This window comes from Chiloscyllium plagiosum, unplaced genomic scaffold (genome assembly GCF_037043375.1).
Source record: "Chiloscyllium plagiosum isolate Xiang-an unplaced genomic scaffold, Cpla_swu_hap1 HiC_scaffold_24, whole genome shotgun sequence".
Classification (NCBI taxonomy): domain Eukaryota; kingdom Metazoa; phylum Chordata; class Chondrichthyes; order Orectolobiformes; family Hemiscylliidae; genus Chiloscyllium; species Chiloscyllium plagiosum.
In genome coordinates, this window is record NW_028270162.1 from 51,883,405 (window position 1) to 51,902,996 (window position 19,592).

General features: G+C 42.8%; 1 protein-coding gene across 1 annotated transcript; it reads left to right on the top strand.

The window, feature by feature from the left end:
* The first annotated feature begins 10,949 nt into the window (after window positions 1–10,949).
* Window positions 10,950–18,923, top strand: LOC148145443 (uncharacterized). The gene is made up of 5 exons (XM_088000324.1): window positions 10,950–11,423; window positions 12,708–12,809; window positions 15,009–15,058; window positions 16,960–17,094; window positions 17,612–18,923. The coding sequence occupies exons 1-5, from the start codon at window positions 11,003–11,005 to the stop codon at window positions 17,720–17,722; spliced, it is 819 nt and encodes a 272-aa protein (XP_087856450.1). The 5' UTR covers window positions 10,950–11,002; the 3' UTR covers window positions 17,723–18,923.
* The last annotated feature ends 669 nt before the right edge of the window (window positions 18,924–19,592 follow it).

Genomic DNA, 19,592 nt, shown 5'->3' on the forward strand with positions numbered 1-19,592 from the left:
AGAAGTCAGCTTTCAATGAGTTAAAAGCAGCCCTTGCCAGTGCCCCGGCCCTCGGGTGCCACTGTATGACAAACCCTTGCAGCTGTATACCAGTATACTAGAGGACTGTGCAACCACTGTTTTAACACAGACCCACGGAGATCGTAAGAGGCCAGTGGCCTATTACTCAACTCACCTTGATCCTGTCACCATGGGCCTCCCACCTTGCTCACAAATTCTGGCGGCTATCTACTCCCTTGTGACAGTCACGACTATTATAACCCCGCAGAAACCCTTGACCATCTATTCATCACACATAGTTGCAACCCTCCTCACTTCCCACCAGACCCAACACCGTACATGAGCTCAACTCAGCTGTTATGAGGTTGCCCTTCTTAACAAACCCCCTTTCTGACCTTCTCCGACTGCTCGACCGTTAACCCGGCGACTTTCTTCAGTGCCCCTCCAGAGGAACTTCCCCATCCTCCCCATGACTGCCTTTTGCACAATCATTTCTTGAAATCCCTCGACCAGAACTCTCATATGCTCCATTGTCCATACCGGATTTAACCCTCTTTGTAGGGACTGGTGACGATTCGCCACGGCACATTCGCCGCCACCGATTAGCCACTGCCGGTTCACCACCAGCGTTTCTCCACTGGGGTCGTTTGACCTCTGGAGACTATTTGAACTGATTGTTTTCCCTCCCGCCTGTTCTTTCATACTTCTCAGTCCCCTTTATTTATACAACAACATAGCCCTTCTTCAGGACTCATGCCCGAAACGTCGATTCTCCTGCTCCTTGGATGCTGCCTGACCTGCTGCGCTTTTCCAGCAACACATTTTCAGCTCTGATCTCCAGCATCTGCTGTCCTCACTTTCTCTCACAGGGAAAATGGTCAATCTATACACAGATTCGCGGTACGCCTTTGGCGTGGCCCATGACTTTGGCCAGCTTCGGTCCTAGCAACGATTCCTGACCTCCTCAGGTACCCCTATTCATAATACACTGTATGTCTAAAATCTCCTTAAGGCCATCCTCCTCCTCAAACAATTGGCCATGATCAAATATGCTGCACGTGTCACAGACAATACAGATGTCAGCTATGGTGATGCCAGAGCTGACTGAGCTGCCAAGGATACAGCAAGGGCTCACAATTCAATCGCCTCCACTATTAACGGCAGGCACCCAACCGAAAACCTGCCTCAAAAACAAAAGGCATTCCAGACATTGTCATGGTGCAGCGTTTACAGTGGAATGCCCCTGATTCAGTAAAGCAGATATGGAAGACGCATGGGTGCTTTCAATTTGCATCAAGAGGCGTCTGGATCACTCCAGTCAGTGAAGTGTGTATATCTGATACCTTGTTACCAATGCTCATCGATTTCCTTCATACTGATACACACCCTGGCAAGGGGGGGGGGGCGGGGGATGAGTAGTATCATGTTGTGGAACTGGTGGCACTGCCAACTAGCCAAGACAGTTCAAAGGTGCATCAGATCATGTTGATATGTCAACAAAATAATGCAGGTCAAGGGGTGCGGTGTGTAACAAGAAAACTTCCATTGCTAGTGGGTCCATTTGAATGTATTCAGCTTGATTTTATTGAACGTATGCATGTACGTTGCTATAACTATTGCGTTGTTGTTAATGATGTTTTCAGTAGATGGATTGAGGCTTTTTCCACTGTACTAATAACTTGGTCTCAACGGTGGTACGATTACTCTGAACAGGGATCATACTGAGGACTGGGGTGTCCCAACAGCTTAGTTCAGACAATGACCCCACTTTGTAGGGAAAGTCAACACAGAGCTGTGTGAAGCACAAAATATCCACCAGCAATTCCATTGCGCCTATCACCCCCAGGCATCAGGCATAGTGGTCCCTTAAAACCAAATGGACTAAGCTAATATGTGAAGGTCTGAAGTGGTTGCAGGTTTTGCCTTTGGCCCTGTATCACAAGAGGATTACTTCACACTCGACCACTGGGCTGCTGACAGCTGAGATAATCTATGGCAGGCCACATACGACCCCTTGGGATGCAGATATAAAACCACCCACCCACATGGACCTAAATATCATGGGAGAGGAAATGCAGGCATACTTTTGGCAGCTAACCTTGTCTCTAAAGTTGCTTCACTCACAGGTCAGGAACACCTTCGGGTCACCACCACAAGCAGTGAACCAGGATTCGAATGACTCAAGTGAACTCCCCAACCTGCAGATAGGAGAGCTTGTGCTGACCAAAAACTGGGACTGTCCCAAACTCGGCCACGGGTGGAAAGGAGGTACTCCTCTGAGAGGCGACTGCGGTCAAAGTCCAAGGACAAAACAGCTGGGTCCATTTAAGTGACTGTAAACGATGGTCCCATCAAGCAGCCTGACAACTGTACTCACAGTCGATATCATTATAGCCACTGTTGCTGCATTCGGCCTAGAGGACAGTTTGTTTTGTAAGGCTCATATGCACGGTACTCGGACTGTGCGTTACCCAACCACGTAACCCCCCGCCCCCCAAGTTGGTCGATGTGCTGTTTGTTGCCATTCCCAGGTGAGATCCTCTTAACCTATACATGGTAGATACCTCAGATGCCCCCTGCATAGGCCAGAGCAGCTTAGAAGGACGGCTCCGGGTCGGTGCATAGAGCAGATAAATTCACATAATCCTCTGTATTCCCAACTACACAGTAGCCCAGGAAAAAGAAGGTACTGCTTGCCATGACCCCACCAGCTATCTGCTTTGTTTCTCGGGTTGGGGTTGTGCCCATGCCTTAGTCCCCACGAATACCTCTTGTATCCAGAGTAATGTACCCGCAGGTATTGCCAGGTCAGCTGTGGAACGCTCACCTGCACCTATGACGAGCAAAGGTGCTTAAATGTTACTGCAGAATGGCAGTTCATTTGCAGGCATTGCAAGGGTACCCATGTCAGCTTGGCCTTTTGGTCATACTGTTTTTCTGATTAGCAGTTGATCGGATTGGGGGAAACTCCAACCAGCACAGGAGCTGGCAGTACATGCGGTTTGCGGCTGACAGCCACTAAGCAATTAAGGGCTACCGAGCCAAAAGAGGGTTTGTGATCCTTCTCACAGGACCTTCACATCAGCCACCCTGACTCTCCCTATCCTATTTGCTGTAGGGACAGTAGGACTGCTCACTGTCCTGTGCCCAAAAAATGTCCCTACCCACTGCAGGATGGTAGCCAATCAGTTAGTGAGAGATTCTGTGCGGACTGGAGGGATGCAGTAACTCCGGGATCCTCCCTCGGCTTTGGGTTTCTGGAAACACTGTCCCTAGGGGAATCAGCAAGGACAATCACAGCATAGAACAGAAATGACCTAATTTGTGGTTGACCGTTCTTGGAAACAGTACCATGAAGGGATTAAATGCAGTTAATCACAAATTGGCAGAACTAAGGCTCTACACACAACAAATTGGATATGCAGTTGACTGTTTACTGGCCCAACAAGGAGGGATCTGCACAATTGTGGGAAATAAATGTATTACCCATGTTATGGATGAACCATATAACATAACACACACCATTCAATCCATTTAGCACCCGTAAGAGGATTTCAGACAGGGCCCTCAGAATGCACAAGCCTGGCTCGGGTGGCTGTTTGGGGGATCCTGGGAATCATATTTCCTTCACAGGCTGGTAATTTTTGCTGTCCTATTTACTGGATGCTGCGTCTCACTGACTTGTTTAATCACTGGCTGCGGGATCATCATAAATAAACTTCTAAGACCCTTCTCAGCCCCCATTTAGGGGAGTTATTGTGAGATGATAAACGGGAGGAATGTAATGTTAAAAGTTTAAATGGGAATATCTCTCTGGACATTAATGTAATATTAAAGAGTTAGACTGCAAAGCTGACCATTCTGGAAGTGGGTGGGGAGCAACATTCTGTCTCACGGATAGCATTCTGGAATGTGGATGACCATCCATTTTAACCAACACTTCATTTAGACAGTCGTCTGCTATTACTCCCTCTGCTATTGTCGAGTTAAACTACCATTCATTCTCTTCCATCCAGAATTGCTTTCTGGTCATCCTCTGAAACTAGGTGTGGCGAACCTGCATTGTCTTGGGGAAATCACTAAGTCAGGAAGTCATCTGCATAATGAGTCCCCAGGATTAGGGTATTAGTATTTGCATTATCTCCGAGGATAATCTCAAACTGCCGTTGTATCTGGGGTAACATGTGACTGCAAGTGACTGGGGGTTGTCTTGAGCGGGATGGGACCATTCGCCACAGCAGATTCGCTGCCGATGATTAGCCCTTTGACCACCGAGGACGCTTAGCTACCGCCCATTAGTCACTTAAGACGATTCACCACCGCAAATAAGTTTAAAATGTTAGAGAACAAGCATATCTAAACTATATAAAATTGTCGTTATATTGGTTAAGGTAGTGTTTACGTTGTTTCAGTAACAACTTACTTTCGTTACAGGAGAGTTTTTATTAAGCTTGTTTTTTTTTCCATTTACCCTCAAGTCTTCAAAATGGAGCAGCAATTATTAGTAAACGTGAAAATAAGAAGTTTTACCACGATGGTTTTATATATGTTTTTGATAAACTGTCCAAGAATGATTCAAGTATTAAGTTTTTGCGATGTGAACATTCTTATAGTGTTCTTATTAACGAATGTGTAGCTGATGTCCCTCAGTCAGTCCTAGCATCTTTACCGGGGACAAGTAGCATGAAGAAAATAATTCAACGAAAAAGGAATGATAGGAGACGCAGACGATAGAATACAAAAAATTGTTCTTGAATACGGTGAAAGAGATTATTTGGAATATCTTAGAGGAATAGGGCATAACTATCAAATGAACTAAAATTTCATTGTTTAATATTAATGCGAGATTTTACTGCCATTATAAAGATTTTTAAAATATTTTCCTTTTTCTGGTTAAAGTCTGTAGCTCATTTTTATATATAAACCAATAAAATGATATTTATTTTACCTTTTTTTAATCAATATGTAGTTGTATAAATAAAGGGGAATGAGAAGTATAAAAGAACAGGTGAGAGGGAAACAATCAGTACGTATATACATTTCCGGTGGTGAATAGTCTCCAGAGGTCAAACAACCCCAATGGAGAAACGCTGGTGGAGAACTGGCAGTGGCCAATCATCGGCGGCGAATCTGCCACGGCAAATCGTCACCAACCCGTCTTGAGTGGCACGTGACTGTGGGGGTGTGGTTAGAGCATCAGTAAGCATTGCCAATTGAGCTATATAAAGAGGATGGGTTTTCTTTGTTCAGGGTCTCTCTTTTGACTTGACTTTGCATGCCTGCAAAGAGTATCAGAGGGGTCACCCAGCTTGAACAAGCTGGATTAAGCTTTAACTGTTTGCAAAAGTTGGTGTGTGCAAACTACATCTCGTGTGCGAAACCTCGGGAAAAGCACCTAACTTGTCCATGTGTACCATATATTTGATCTATTTCAATGCCCTTATCAACCTCTCAAAGTTACTTTGTTTGATCCTTTTAAACTCAATGAAGGTTCCCTCCTTAGATTCCTAAAACATTGTCCGTAGGCTTCTGGTCCTAGCTCATATGCACATAAGATAGCTTTTTCCCCTGCACACTATATTCCCCAGATACCTCCTTTAATAGTGATGCAAATACCTCACTAGTTCTCACCAGCCATTTCATTTGTTTAGCCATTTTCTCAAATGAAATGAAAAGCCTTCTACATCCTTTTTATTGAAGTTTGATAACACTTGGACATATTCAAACAGATCCCCACTGCCTTTGACTGCAATAGGGATTGTACTCCATAACTGTTCTCCATCACTACCCCTACCTTTCACTTCTACCTCTGCCATTTTAAGTTGACTTTGAGTTTTCAATTTCAACTTCCGAAGTTCATAAACTCTCTTCTTTCTCCCTGTCTTCTGCTAGGGCAATTCGCTCTTACTGCTTTTGTTCTGCTTTCAATCACAATTCAAACTGTTTCATTTCCATTTCATCTTCAAGCTGCTTAATTTTCAATTGAATTTTAACCATTCCCAGTGATTCTGGTGGCATTTCTGGCAATTGGCATTGCTACAATTACCTCCTGTTACCATGTGGGCAAAAGCACCCCCAGCTCCAACTTGTCTGCTAATTCCAGGAGCTTTGTCTTGCTCACGTTCTGTAATACTCCCAAAGTGACTTCTTCCACCCTCAGGTAGTTCTTAGTAACTGACAGAGCCAACAGGTGGGTGAAAACCATTTTCAGCCCTTGGGGAGTTTTGGGGGAGCTGGGTGGAAAAGAAGTCAGGCTGGGTGACCAGGAAGAACGGAGGAGTTATAGAGTCACAGAGTTAGACAGCATGGAAACCGACCTTTTGGCCCAACTTGTCCATGTCAACCAGGAATCCTGAACTGATCTTAAATATTCCCCCTCTCACTTTAAACCAATGCCCCTCTAGTCTTGCACTCCCCTATCTTTGGGGAAAAAACCTTGGCTATTCGCCTTACCTATCCCCTTCATGATTTTATAAACCTTTGTAAGTTCATCCCTCAGTTTCCAATGCTCTAATGAATAAAGTCCTGGCCTATCCAACCTTTCCTCTGGCAACATCCTTGTAATTTTTTTCTGTACCCTTTCTAGTTTAACGACTATAGTAGGACAACTGGAATTATGCATAGTATTCTAAAAGTGGCACCACCAATGTATTGCACAGCCACAACATGACATCACAACTACTATACTCCATGCTCTGACCAATGAAGGCAAGTGCACCAAATGCCTTCTTCACCACCCTGTTTACCTGTGATGCCTTTCAAGGAATGATGTACCTGTGTTCCTGTGCTCCTCTGTTCAATAACACACCCCAGGGTGCTACCATTAACTGCATAATTCCTGCCCTTGTTTGTCTTACCAAAATGCAACACCTCACATTTATCTAAATTAAACTTGATCTGCCACTTCTCAGCCCATCTGATCAAGATCTCGTTGTATTCGTAGATAACCTTCTTCACTGTCCTCTATAGCACCAATTTTGGTGTCATCTGCAACTTAATAACGGTACATCCTATATTCTCATCCAATTCGCTGATATGAATGTTGAACAGGATGTCTGTGATGGATTCTGTATAAAACGTGTCTCAAGGCTTCAGCAATCTGTCCCTCACTGACACATTCATTCATGCCAATCCATGCCACCTATTGACCTATACCTATATGCTATGTTGTCTTATACACTGTATTCCTATGCCACCCTTTAACCACCACCCCCAAAGGTACCCAAACATCCCAAAGATGCTGTGGTTCTGTTTGCCAAGCTGGAAGTTTTTGTTGCAAACGTTTCGTCCCCTGTCTAGGTGACATCCTCAGTGCTTGGGAGCCTCCTGTGAAGCGCTTCTGTGGTGTTTCCTCCGGCATTTCACGCAGACGACAAGCAACATGAATTTGACTGGGACAACACTACCATTATAGGGCAAGCCAAACAAAGAACAGCCAGGGAATTCCTAGAAGCATGGCACTCATCCACAAACTCCATCAACAAACACATCGACCTGGACCCAATATACCGGCCACTACAACGGACAGCTGAAACTGACAACCGGAAGCGGCAGGGACAGACCACTATAAATGCCGGAGGAAACACCACAGAAGCGCTTCACAGGAGGCTCCCAAGCACTGAGGATGGTACCTAGACAGGGGACGAAACGTTTGCAACAAAAACTTCCAGCTCGGCGAACAGAACCACAGCAACGAGCACCCGAGCTACAAATCTTCTCACAAACTTTGAACATCCCAAAGATCTCCCAGGATCATATTCATAGATATACCCTACTAACGAAAGGATTTACTTTGTATTTGATTTTGCCAAGTTCAGATGTGCATTTAGCAAGTCTAATATATGTACGTTAAGTTCTACACTATGGGGATGCCAAACCGTTACTTCAATGAAGGCAGGTGTTGATGGCCAATTGTCTCCATGAAACAAGCCTGGAACGCAGCCTGATTTACTCTCATATCTACATGTTTAGAGGCAACACAGGATAGCACGCTAGGAGCAGGACTTGCAATTTCAGGGCACTTTCCATAATGTTAGCCATGATGGAGAGTTCCAACGTAGTGAAATCTGGCCATGATCTTACATATTAAAACCAATAAAAGAATTAAAAGCTTAAATTGACAGTTCAATCAGTTATATACCCTGTACACGGAAAAGACCAGATGACATTTATGAATTTAGAAAATGCTGAATGTACAACTGAGGACATTTTGAAGATGAATAAAACATTAAAGAAAGTAAGTTCTAACATTTGGTGACCTGAAAAACATGATATTAGTCCTTTTTTGATGATGCCTCCACTGCCAATTTTAGGCCTGGGCATTTTAGGACAGCTGGGTTGTTCTATTTTGATGGTGAAAATTTAAAATGTTGTTTCTTGAACCAGCAAATTTAAAAGAGTGGTTAAAAGTACCTCAGATGCAAAAACATAAATAGAAGCAATAGATGTAGGTTTTTGATGATTGAGCATTTTGAGTTCAGTCCAATATAAGGGAATTCTGAGAAGAATTAGCCCAATGATTTCTGCAAGGATGCCCAGTTGACAAAGAATATAAACAAACAACATTTTACAGATTGACTTTGCTAGTACAAGAGGAGCAGGTGGACTGATGCAGTCAACAATTCTTGGGCAGCTTTCTAAAAATAAATGTTCCCTCAAAATATTTGCTCATGTCCTGGAAGAGTGTTGTCTTATATGATGGTGGATCATATGAAATATACAAAATGATGCCTTGATGTATATTTTAATTAAGTACCTCAAGTACTTATGAAGAGAAATTGAGGGGCACTGGTAATCGGTAGTGTTCAAATGTTTGCAATGTTGCACTCTGTAAATAAACTTGTCATGAAGAAATTGATTGGTTTCTCGTTCCATCCTTCACCACCTGACATGAGGTTAAGTTAACAACATCACGTTTACAGGAGGAAAATTTAGGAGGCTAGCCAAGAGTCCACTGGAATAGTTATGCTGATACAATAAATGCACAGCATCTGATGAGCTAAGGTGAACATTAAGTCAGGTGATGTTAAACAAATAGGTGGTCTTGATGACATTATGGATACATGATTAGGGGTGTTTCTGGTGTCAAATATGAAACCAACACTGCAAAATGTTTAGTTCCCTTCAGACATTTAACAGGAAGATGGTTTTAGATGGGGACCAAATTGGGGACCAATAACTTCAATCTTTCTCAGTAGTTAATTCTGCAAGAAAGTTCAGTTCTTTCAGTGATAGATATCAGAGAGGTTAATAATAGTGAATGGGTTGACAGAGGTTGTGTAGCTGCTGAACTGGTGGTTCTCAATGCATTTATGAAAGCTGGATAATGTTGATGATGGACAGCATCAGAAGTAAAATGAGCCCCGGTATAGAACGGTGGGTGATGCCACGTGTAATGTTGGAAAAGCAGTAAGTGAAGGCATTGCAAATGATTCTCAGAGCTATGATCTGATAATTAACAATGAAACTGGCAAATATAGCCACACAGAGCTGGATGATTGGAGTGACACTGGAGGAGGTCAATAATATAAAAGGCTGGAGATCAATCATAAAGGATTGAATAGGATTGCTAGTTTTAGTTTTTACCACACTCAACTCAGATGCTATTTAGAATATGATAAAAACTATTTTGATATTTAACAGGCCAGAAACCTGATTGAAGAGATTCAAAAATGGAGTTTCTCGGGAATATACATGTATAGTTAGAGATTAAAGCACATTCAAAGGTTTTGGGAAAGAAAGGATGGTTGAACATGAAGCAAAAATGTGCAAAGATGTGGGTGTCTGGATTTTTGAAGAGTAAGGATATGGGCATATTTCCTGCCGTATCTTGTAGCAAAGTGCATTCATTCATCCGTTCACATGGGGAGGACTTTGCAGTTTTCATTCAAGGCAACTATTGATCCTGCATTTGCTGACAATTACTGAGAATTGCAATTTGCAGTTGAGCTGAATTTAGTTTAAACGTTTATTCGATTTATTTTCAAGCTCGGTTGGATCAATTATCGCAATTGTACAAGGTACTGATGAGACACCATCTAGAGTACTGCACAGGGTTGCTTGAGGAAGGATGTAATTGCATTGGAGGAAGTTCAAAGAAGGTCCACTCGATTAATCCAGAGATGAAAGGCTTGTCTTGCGAGGAGAGGCTGAGCGGTTTAGGCCTATACTGCTCAGTTTTGATAAGAATGCGAGGAGATCAAATGAAGGTATGTGAAATATTAAAAGGATTGACAAATTAAATGTTTCACCCTGTGAGACAATTTAGGAGAGCTCGCAGTTTTAGGCTAAAGGGGAGTAGATTTAAAATAGTAATGAGAAGGAATTGCTTCTCTCAAAGGGTCATGAATCTGTGGAATCCAACAGACCAGTATACGGCGGATGCGGGGCATTGAGTAAGTTTAAGAAAGAGACAGATGGGGAAATGTTTGACGAGTAAGGGGTTTGAAGGGTTATGGGGAGCGCCCAGGAGTGGGGAGTTGAGGCGGAAGTGAGATCAGCCACGATCGGATTAAATGACGGAGAAGGCCTTGGGATTGAATTGCCTACTCCTGCTCCTAGCCCTTATGTAATTCTATGAGAGTAGCATAAAGCGGCTCTTGTGGTGCAGGGGTAGTATGCCTGTCGGGACCAGGAGACCTGGAATCAAATCCCAAGTGCTCCAAGGATCTGTAATAGCATCTCCGCAACAGGCTGATATAGATTTCGTTTTAAATGACAATAACCCAGGGCTACATGTGAACAGCAAGGAGGTGGGAGGAAACTGCATCAAAGCCTTCAGTAGCTGTTTCCGCACGCTCAAGTTGCCGGAGCTGTTTGTGGTGAGCGACCACTTGCCTGAGAAGACTGAGCTGCCGAGCTTTGTCAGCCACACGCGGCTGGTTCCCTGCAGACTCCCCACGCCCCACATCCGCGCCTTAGCCCCTGTCCAGGTAAACACGGAGCGACTGCCTCAACCTCTGCTAGCCTTCACACCGACCTCCTCCAGAGCCGCCTCGTTAACATGAACCTCCTGGTGTTGATATGGATACCGATGTCCACTTTCTGCCCAGACTGGAGCCTGGGGGCTGCCGAAGGGATTCGGGTTGAGCAGACTCCAGGAACTCTCCTGGTGACTGAAGGAGCGACAGCGAATCTGACCTGTCAATATGCAGCTGACGGAATTCAGGACTATGCAATCAATTGGCTTCATCGACCCGCGGACCGAAGTAATCAGACCGAAATAATTATTTATATGGACAAGCGCAATGGAAATAAGTCAGTCCGACTGGTCCATACAATAGACCGAGAACGGAATATTTCCCAATTATCAATAAGCGACCTTCAGATGGGAGACAGCGGCACATATTATTGTGAATTAATGGTTTTGAATCCCCCGTCTACCAAAGAGTTGGTAGGGAAAGGAAGCATTTTGACAGTAATGGGTAAGTCCCAGCATTAGCAACACACCCAGTCACAGCATTGCCTCCAGGACAAGTGTTTATTTGAGCTGTGGATGTTAAAACAGAGTGCGAAGCCCCAGGATTGCTGCGACTCTTGTTGGGGAGCGTAGGCGGGAGGGAAATTGAGCAATTCCCGCTGATAACTGTCACTCGGGCGGAGAGAATTGGATAACTTTTGATCCTTCAGCCCAATCATAAAGCAAGGCTACTTGGGGAAGGAAGAAAATGGGTGTAAAATGTAGATACTGGTTTCAGTGACTCAATATGCCCGCCCTGAGCACAACTTCACTTCAGCACCGCCAGTAACTGGCACCGCGGTGCGGTTAGCGTGTTAGCGACATTTCCAGCGAGGATTCTTTTCTGGTTATGGTGCAGTTCAATGTTTCCAAGTAAAATTGTAAGTAGTCCAGGAAACCGCTTCCAAAGTCTCATTCTGTTCCCCTCGTTAGTATTTCACAACGAGCATCTCCACTTCCCATTTGAAAACATGAGGACCGCAGGGTGTGAATTGCACCCAATACTTGGCGCGTGTTGGTGAATGCGACATTAACACCTCTGTATGTGTCAGGAGGGTGTTGTGACCTCCAGATTTTCGGTCAGGTGAATATTCAACCCTTCCCGTACAAATATATGGCAGTCAACAAGCGGAAATATAACGAATCCCGAATTTTATTGACTTTACCCGAATGTTAGGTTTTACTGGACTCAGTTTTAAGTTGATGTTCATTGCTTGTTGCTGCATAGAGTTTCTTTTTAAACTCGGGAAAAGCAAAATCGGAAAAAGAAACCAGCCTTAAACCAAACACCATGAAAATTCCGACTAAATCATGCCGCAGAAATCCTGCATAATATCCTCGATTTCCAACCTCGGGGCGAACGGTCTACAGAACACTCATGTTTGTCCAGTCAGGAGGACATTGGGAGATTAACTGTAAATTCTCTGGGATTTTGTCCAGCGGCTGTTTTGGATGTAATTTTAACTTTTTTGTTGTTTTACGTTTAACTGAGAGAACACGTTTCCCAAAGCATCTCAAGAGGAGAGATGCAGGTGAAATATCAGCGGGTTTCTCTTGTACTCCTGACGCATGCAAATAAAAGTTATTACTTGAAGGAAACTCATAAAACATAGGTACACTTTTGGGGTCACCTCATAGTCGGAGGGTGCAATGATAATAATGATTTCTTACGTGGTTTTAATTATAATAGTTGAATGATGTATTGCTCGGCACAGATTTTCACTTTAGATTCATGTAACTTTCTTTTAAGAGCGCGATCAATGCAGAAATCTGTTCCCTTACCAGTTGCTGTGTATACCGCTGATTTTATGCGTTATTTTCCTCTCTGTGATTTTCAACAAAAAAGCGAAACGTGAGTATTACACTTTTATTAGAAATTTTAGGTGCATAACTCCTACTTTTCTCAAACGTATCAAATATTACCACGATTTAATATACCAATGTCGGAACTTAATACAACGCTGGGATATAACAGATGCTTGACCGAAAACGGCGACTCTCTCGTTTCTTTTGTACACAACGTGGGATAGACTCACTAAATAAAACAGTCGAAGTACATTGTTAAAGCTCTGTTTATGTACGATAACTAGAACGTATCAGCGTGTGTAATTGTCGGACATGTTGAACGTGAGGGATGTTCTATTTCTGAGCAGGCCGACGTTAGCATTAGGTGACACCCAGAGATATTGGATCATCCGCCAAGGGAAGCTTCTCTCAGCCTGCGTATAGTATTGATCTCTAGGGAAGAAGTTAATGTAACATATGAAGGCCACGTCTTCGACAAATCTTGAGAAAATTATATTTTCAAACTTCTTATTAGTATCTCAACGAAATCGAAATCTACTCAAGTTTCAATTATCAATTAATTGCCATAGAGTTATAGGGTTCTACTAGGCAGAAAATGGCCCTTCAGCCCATCGACACTGCCCCGTTAAAAACAAGAATCTAACTATTCCAATCCCATTTTCAGCACTTGGCCTGTACCCTGTGTGTTTTGGCCAATTATGACTTTTTTTCCTGCCTACAAAAACGCATCATTATGAATCAGAGGGAACGAGGTGCCCTCATTCGAATATATCCTCAGCAGATGTTCGTCGCTTTTCTAAAAAAAAGAATCCTGTTATCCTCTCCCGGAGTTCTTTGGCTACTGGGCGGTATGCATTGTTCTTGTGTCCTGACTCATTACAAGCCACCTTACATTAACTTTATTTGTCCCTTGGCTGTTTTCGTCTAGACTTTGATTTGGGGACATTTTCTGAATTAAAATCTACTGAGCTCTCCAAAACCTACCATTTTGAGACAAGCCAAGTGTTCCCTGCTCTCAGTTTAATACATAACGGTACAGAGCACCGACTGGCCTCAATAGTACTATACACAGGCTGAGAGCAGCTTCCTTTACTGGGTGATTAAATATCTCTGGATGTCACTTTAAGCTAAAGTCAGCCTCTTCAGAGCTAGAACGTATTTCAGGTTCAAACACGTTTTTTTCATTGAGAGTACCTGTTCATTTAGTGAGCTATTTCCTCGTTTAACGCGTTTGCAATTGTGTTATTGTATCCCTTGGAATTCTCACCAGTAGCAAATTACTGCTGATGCTGCTATCTGTACTGAAAACGAAAAAATGCTGGAAATCGCAGCAGGTCAGGCAGCATCGGTGGAGACAGAGCAGGCGAACGTTTCGAGTCTAGATAATTCTTCACCAGAGCGGGCTGGTGAAGAGTAATCTAGACTCGGAATGTTAGCTTGCTCTCTCTTCACGGATGCTGCTTGATCCCCTGCGATTTCCAGCATTTCTTTTTGTTTTCAGTCTAGAATTCTTGCTGTGCCGATAAATTCAGGCCGATTAGTGAGCCACGCATTTCCTGTTTTCGGTTCCAGATTACATTTTGTTGACTTTGATAATTCTAATAGTGGTAATGGTGAGAAATGTCAATTCACCCTCGATTATGTACATCATTGCAGTCCGGCAGAGTTAGGCTGTTCAACGTGAACCGCATTATAGTGATTTAACTTTGCTATTATTGCTTTGTCTCTGAAGGGCCTTTTTAGCTACAATGTTGTTTACCATATTGTCTGGGTAAGCTATTCTATTCAAAGGCTACACAATACTGTCTCTGGTCCAATTAAATTTATACCACTACCGTAAAAATCTGAAAGCCCATTCAATCTTTTTCTCGTAAATGGTTTATTTAAAATTTTGCATCTTACTGCCTCATAAACTGCATGGAAGCACGTACTACTAAAAGACAAATCTGATATCATTCAATATCTGGTGTCCCGAGCTAATTGTCCCTAGCAGTTAATTTGCAGTTGACATAGGTTGTTACGGTTCAGATCTCAAAGCAAATGTTGCTCAATGTCTTATCTAGATTAAAAAGTGCTTCTGCGCTTCCGGTGCTCAAACGATTTCATTATTGATTATATCGACACTGGCACGTTCTCACGGCACAGGCCGGTACAGACCTAAGCCGAATAAATGTAACTCAGTCGCAGACTGTGCACAACACGTAAGATTGGCTTGTAACTATTTTCGGTTGTTTTGTCATTCCAGAGAAGAAAGGAGTTGAACACTGCTCTCCACCTACCGGGACTGTCCCAGAGGTACTGCATCTGTCATGGAGTTGTGTTTAACACAGTGGGATTATACCCCACACATTGTACATGTTAGGATTTAGTCTGATGAACAAGTGACTTAAATCTACGCATGAGAACGTCTTTAAGATTTTTGATTTGAAATTTAACACATTTATGTGTCAAAATTGTCTTTAGTATCAACTTCCCATATCTTTTGATTGAAGAATTATCACCGAGGAACATTGCAAAGGACCAAGGTGCTGAAGAATGCGAGAATGTGAACAGTTTTAATTCCCTTATCTAAAAAAATCTTTCATAGACAGCAGTTTCAAAAAGATTCACAAGGATTCTCCAAGGTGTGGACGGATTGCTTTATGTGGAAAGATTAAGCAGGTTGGGACTCTACTCATTGGAGTTGAGAAGAATGAGAGATGATCTCATTGAATCATATAGGATTCTTAATTAATTTGACAGGGTAAATGTCGAGAGGATGTTTCCTCTCATGGTAGAGTCTAGGATCAGTGGGCATAGTCTCAGAATTAAGGGATGCCAGTTTAAGATTGCGTTGAAGAGAAATTTCTCCTCTCAGAGAGTCATGAATTTTTGAAAATTCTTGCCACAAAGGGTTGTGGGGGCAGAGTCTTTACGCATATTTAAGGCTGAGATAGATTCTTGATCAGTCGGAGAATCACAGGTTATTCGGAAAGGACAGGAAAGTTGACGTGAAGAGTGTTAGGTTAGCCTTGGTCCTGTTGAATGGCAGAACAGGTTCGAGGGGCCGAATGGCCTACTCCCGTTCCTGGTTCGTATGGTCTTAAACAAATTGTCAGACGAGATAGAAACGGTAAATAGGGCGTTTGACCACAACTAGGGCTAGACGAAAGATTAGTGCTATAATGTTTTTTCAAAACATCAAGACTTCTAAAAGCGGTTGGTGTGGGAGTCAGTTTACTCAACCTCGGCGGACGAATGCTAGCACGGTCAGATGGTCATTGTCGTTAGGTGAAGAAAAACGTTGTCATTTGGAAAATATATGGCTCTAAAAAACTGAAGATTATTTCGGGAAAGGAAGTTGGAGAGCTCCGGACCAATGATATCCCGCAGAGGCTCTGACAGCAACACCAGCGTGTAACCTCGGATGGGGAGCCGCTGACGGACTGACGGCCAGTCCAGGACGCTGGGCACCAGGGTGAGGATAGGCTTGGCAGCCGGGGGATTGAGTTCAGGAAACTTCATAGAAGCTTTGGTGTTGCCGTTGAATGAAATAGAAACAGAAAATAAAATTACAGAAAATAAAAAGTGAGTCAGCAAGAGAAAACGAGAGAATTGAGGGCTGACGTTTATATCTGAAGACGGCAGCAATATGTTTATTGCTGCTGACCCAGTAATCCATAGGCCTGGAAGCAAATACGGAACATGGGTTCAAATTCAATGTTGAAAAAAATGGAATTTGAAGGGAGTCTCAGTGATGGTCACTATCACAATTATCATGCACTGTTGTAAAATCCGATGTGGTACATTTATATCCTTTAAGGAGGTAAATCTGCCACCCTTACTCATTGTCGCCTACTTGTGACACCAACAACATGATATTGACACTTTAATATCATCTGAAATGGCCCTGCATGCCACTCTGTAATATTTAGGTGTAGGCAACAAATGATAGGCTTGCTAGCGGTTTCCACAACCCATGACAGTTAAAGATTAAAGAAGATAGTCACGCAATTGATTTAACTTGCTTTTGTTTCCATTGTAACTTCTCTGCAGTGTAGACTGAACCTGTGCCATAATGACGTAAATAATATATCTGCAAGGTTTTTGTCATCTTTTATCATGTAAAATAACATTAACAAATTCATCTCAGGTGCATTTCGCCAAGAGCTCAGTGTGACACAGACCATTAATATTGCTTTCTGTGTACTCTGCAGGACACTTCAAGGTCAGGTACAACAATATATGCGACCTTGTTTTCTGCAAGAAATGGAGAAGACCCGCAGGATCTGGAGATCGTTAATTCTGATCCACTGGTGGAAAAGAAAGCGACCAACATCTCACCAGCAGAGGCATGTTGGCATAAACAATGATTAGGAGGTGCCGGTGTTGGACTGGGGTGGACAAAGTTAAAAAATCACACAACACCAGGTTATAGTCCAACAGGTTTATTTGGAAGACCTAGCTTTCGGAGTGCTCTTCATCAGGGGGAGGAAGGAGCAGCACTCCGAAAGTTAGTATTTCCAAATAAACCTGTTGGACTATAACCTGGTGTTTTGTGATGTTTGGCTTAAACAATGATTTTAGATTTCGATTTAAATGGAGAATGTTTCTACAATCCGGTTACTCAATGAATATTAGAAAATCATGCAACGGCAATTGAAAATAATGAAATATTTATTCAGTCTGCGGCTGAGTGTCATCTTTCGAATGTGAATTAACAAATGAATGAATTTACCACGCTCAGTTTGAAGGCTGAGTTGCTGCAATGTGTGCAGACTGATATAATCTCGAAAAGTACTTAGCTGTTTGCTTAAATTCTCCATGCATCAAAATACGGAGAACTAATGCGTTGTCCTACACTTACAGGTGGAGTATTCAACAGTGAACAGGCGCAAAGCAGAGCCCAAGACAGAAAGTGGACACGATGAGCAAATGGTTTACTCCAAGCTGCAGTTTAAAAAGGGTGAGATGCAATAGAGTGCAACTCACAGTCCTTTCATGTTTCTGACTAAACATTTATGTTGGGAGAAAAGCTGCACATCTAAACTAAAATCAGGAAATACTGAGGGCGTTCAATACGTCAGATAGCATTCAGGGAGAGAGAAACCTCTTGTAGCACCATCACTCTTTCTGTCATTTCAGATATTTTCTAACCAACCTGTTCAGAGATATTATTACACACCTCTGGAACAGGTGAGACTTGCCTAACCCCTATCACTGGGCAACAACAAAAAAAACCCTTTTAATCATTCCTGGGCTCTTCATTCTTATACAGACTCTTTTTGTTGTCCTACCGCCTCGTTTCCTCTCTCCACAAGTTCTGCCTGACTCTGTCATACTCTGCAGCATTTTCTGTTTATATTAGCAGAAGTTCTGCGTTAGTATTTAACAGTACATTGGGAAGTGTTTACTCCTATTGCGGTCTGGTCATTCTGCATACTCATCTTAGATCCCTTGCTTCATAAATCAGATGAGTAATGGGAGATGCTGAATCACACGTTTGGCGAGTCGAGGGACAATGGCTTCTTGTAAACTAGAGGGACTTTTAAAACTCATCTGCTGCAAGTGCTCGAGTTTCTTCAGGCCAGGCGGTAGACTATTGAAGTTCTCCAATAGTTCTAAACTATTGAAGCAACCATTAGAAATCATTGAAATAATGATAGAGTTAATTGTAATTTTCTCAGGAATTACCGTGAAGGACTGTATTTAACCTGAGGCTTAATGACCTTGAGGTTAAACCACCACTAATTGTCTCTCTCCAATGAGAGAGCAATCCTATGGACTGGCATGGCGACAGCTACTTTATCCTACTTTACACAGTCCTATAGTAAAACTTCAAAACCGTTTTTGAATTAAGTGTAAGTAGATCTTAACAACACAGTAAATTGATAGTTAGCTAAAATAAAGCCCACTGAATCTGCAAAAAGCAAGTTTCTACATGTTGAATATAAAACTTCTCTATTATGACGTGGAACTCCACATTGTACACATTAGAACTAATCATACAGAAAGGAAAAGGGATGAAATTTTGAAGGGAGAATATAGGAAATTAGGTAGGAATTTAAAAGGTAGGTCCACGATGATAGTAAAATCTGGATTACTCCCAGTGCTACGAGCTAGTGAGGGTAATTTTGAAGGATAGAGCAGATGAATGCCTGGCTGAGGAGCTTGTGCAGGGGAAAAGGATCAGCGGAATCACTTCTGGGGTAGAAGTGACCTGTATAAGAAGGACAGATTGCACCTGCATTGGAAGGGAGTTAATATACTGGCAGGGAGGTTTGCTAGAGCTGCTGGGGAGAATTTATAATGGTAGGGTGGGGGAAATGGGACCCGGGGATATAGTGAGGAAAAAGATCAGTCTGAGACTGGTGCAGTTATGAAAAAGAGCAAGTCAGGAGCAAAGCAGAGAACGAGATAGGATTGATAAATTAAACTGCATTTACTTCAATGCAAGAAGCCCAACAGGTAAGACAGGTGAACTCAGAGCATGGTTAGAAGCATGGGACTGAGATATCATAGCAATTACAGAGACATAGCTCAAGGATGGACAGGACTGGCAGCTCAATACAACTGCTATAGGAAGGATAGGAAGGGAGGGCAAGGGATGGAGAGTGGTGGTGTTTTTGATAAAAGATAACAGGACAGCTGTCCTTAGGGAGTATATTCCTGGGAATACGTGCACGGACGTTATTTGGGTAGAACTGAGAAATAAGAAAGGGATGATAACCTCATTGGGATTGTACTATAGACACCACCTCCCCCCCCCCCCCCCCCCCCCTCCGCACCCCCACCACCCCCAATATTCAGTGGGAAATTGAGAAACAAATTTGCAAGGAGATTACAGTTG

Excerpts from the sequence above, each read along its gene's own strand:
- LOC148145443 (XM_088000324.1), top strand. The coding sequence starts at position 11,003 with ATGAACCTCCTGGTGTTGATATGGATACCGATGTCCACTTTCTGCCCA. Across the intron at positions 15,059-16,959 it reads CTACCGGGACTGTCCCAGAG|GACACTTCAAGGTCAGGTAC; the intron begins GTACTGCATCTG and ends TGTACTCTGCAG. Across the intron at positions 17,095-17,611 it reads CCAACATCTCACCAGCAGAG|GTGGAGTATTCAACAGTGAA; the intron begins GCATGTTGGCAT and ends CTACACTTACAG.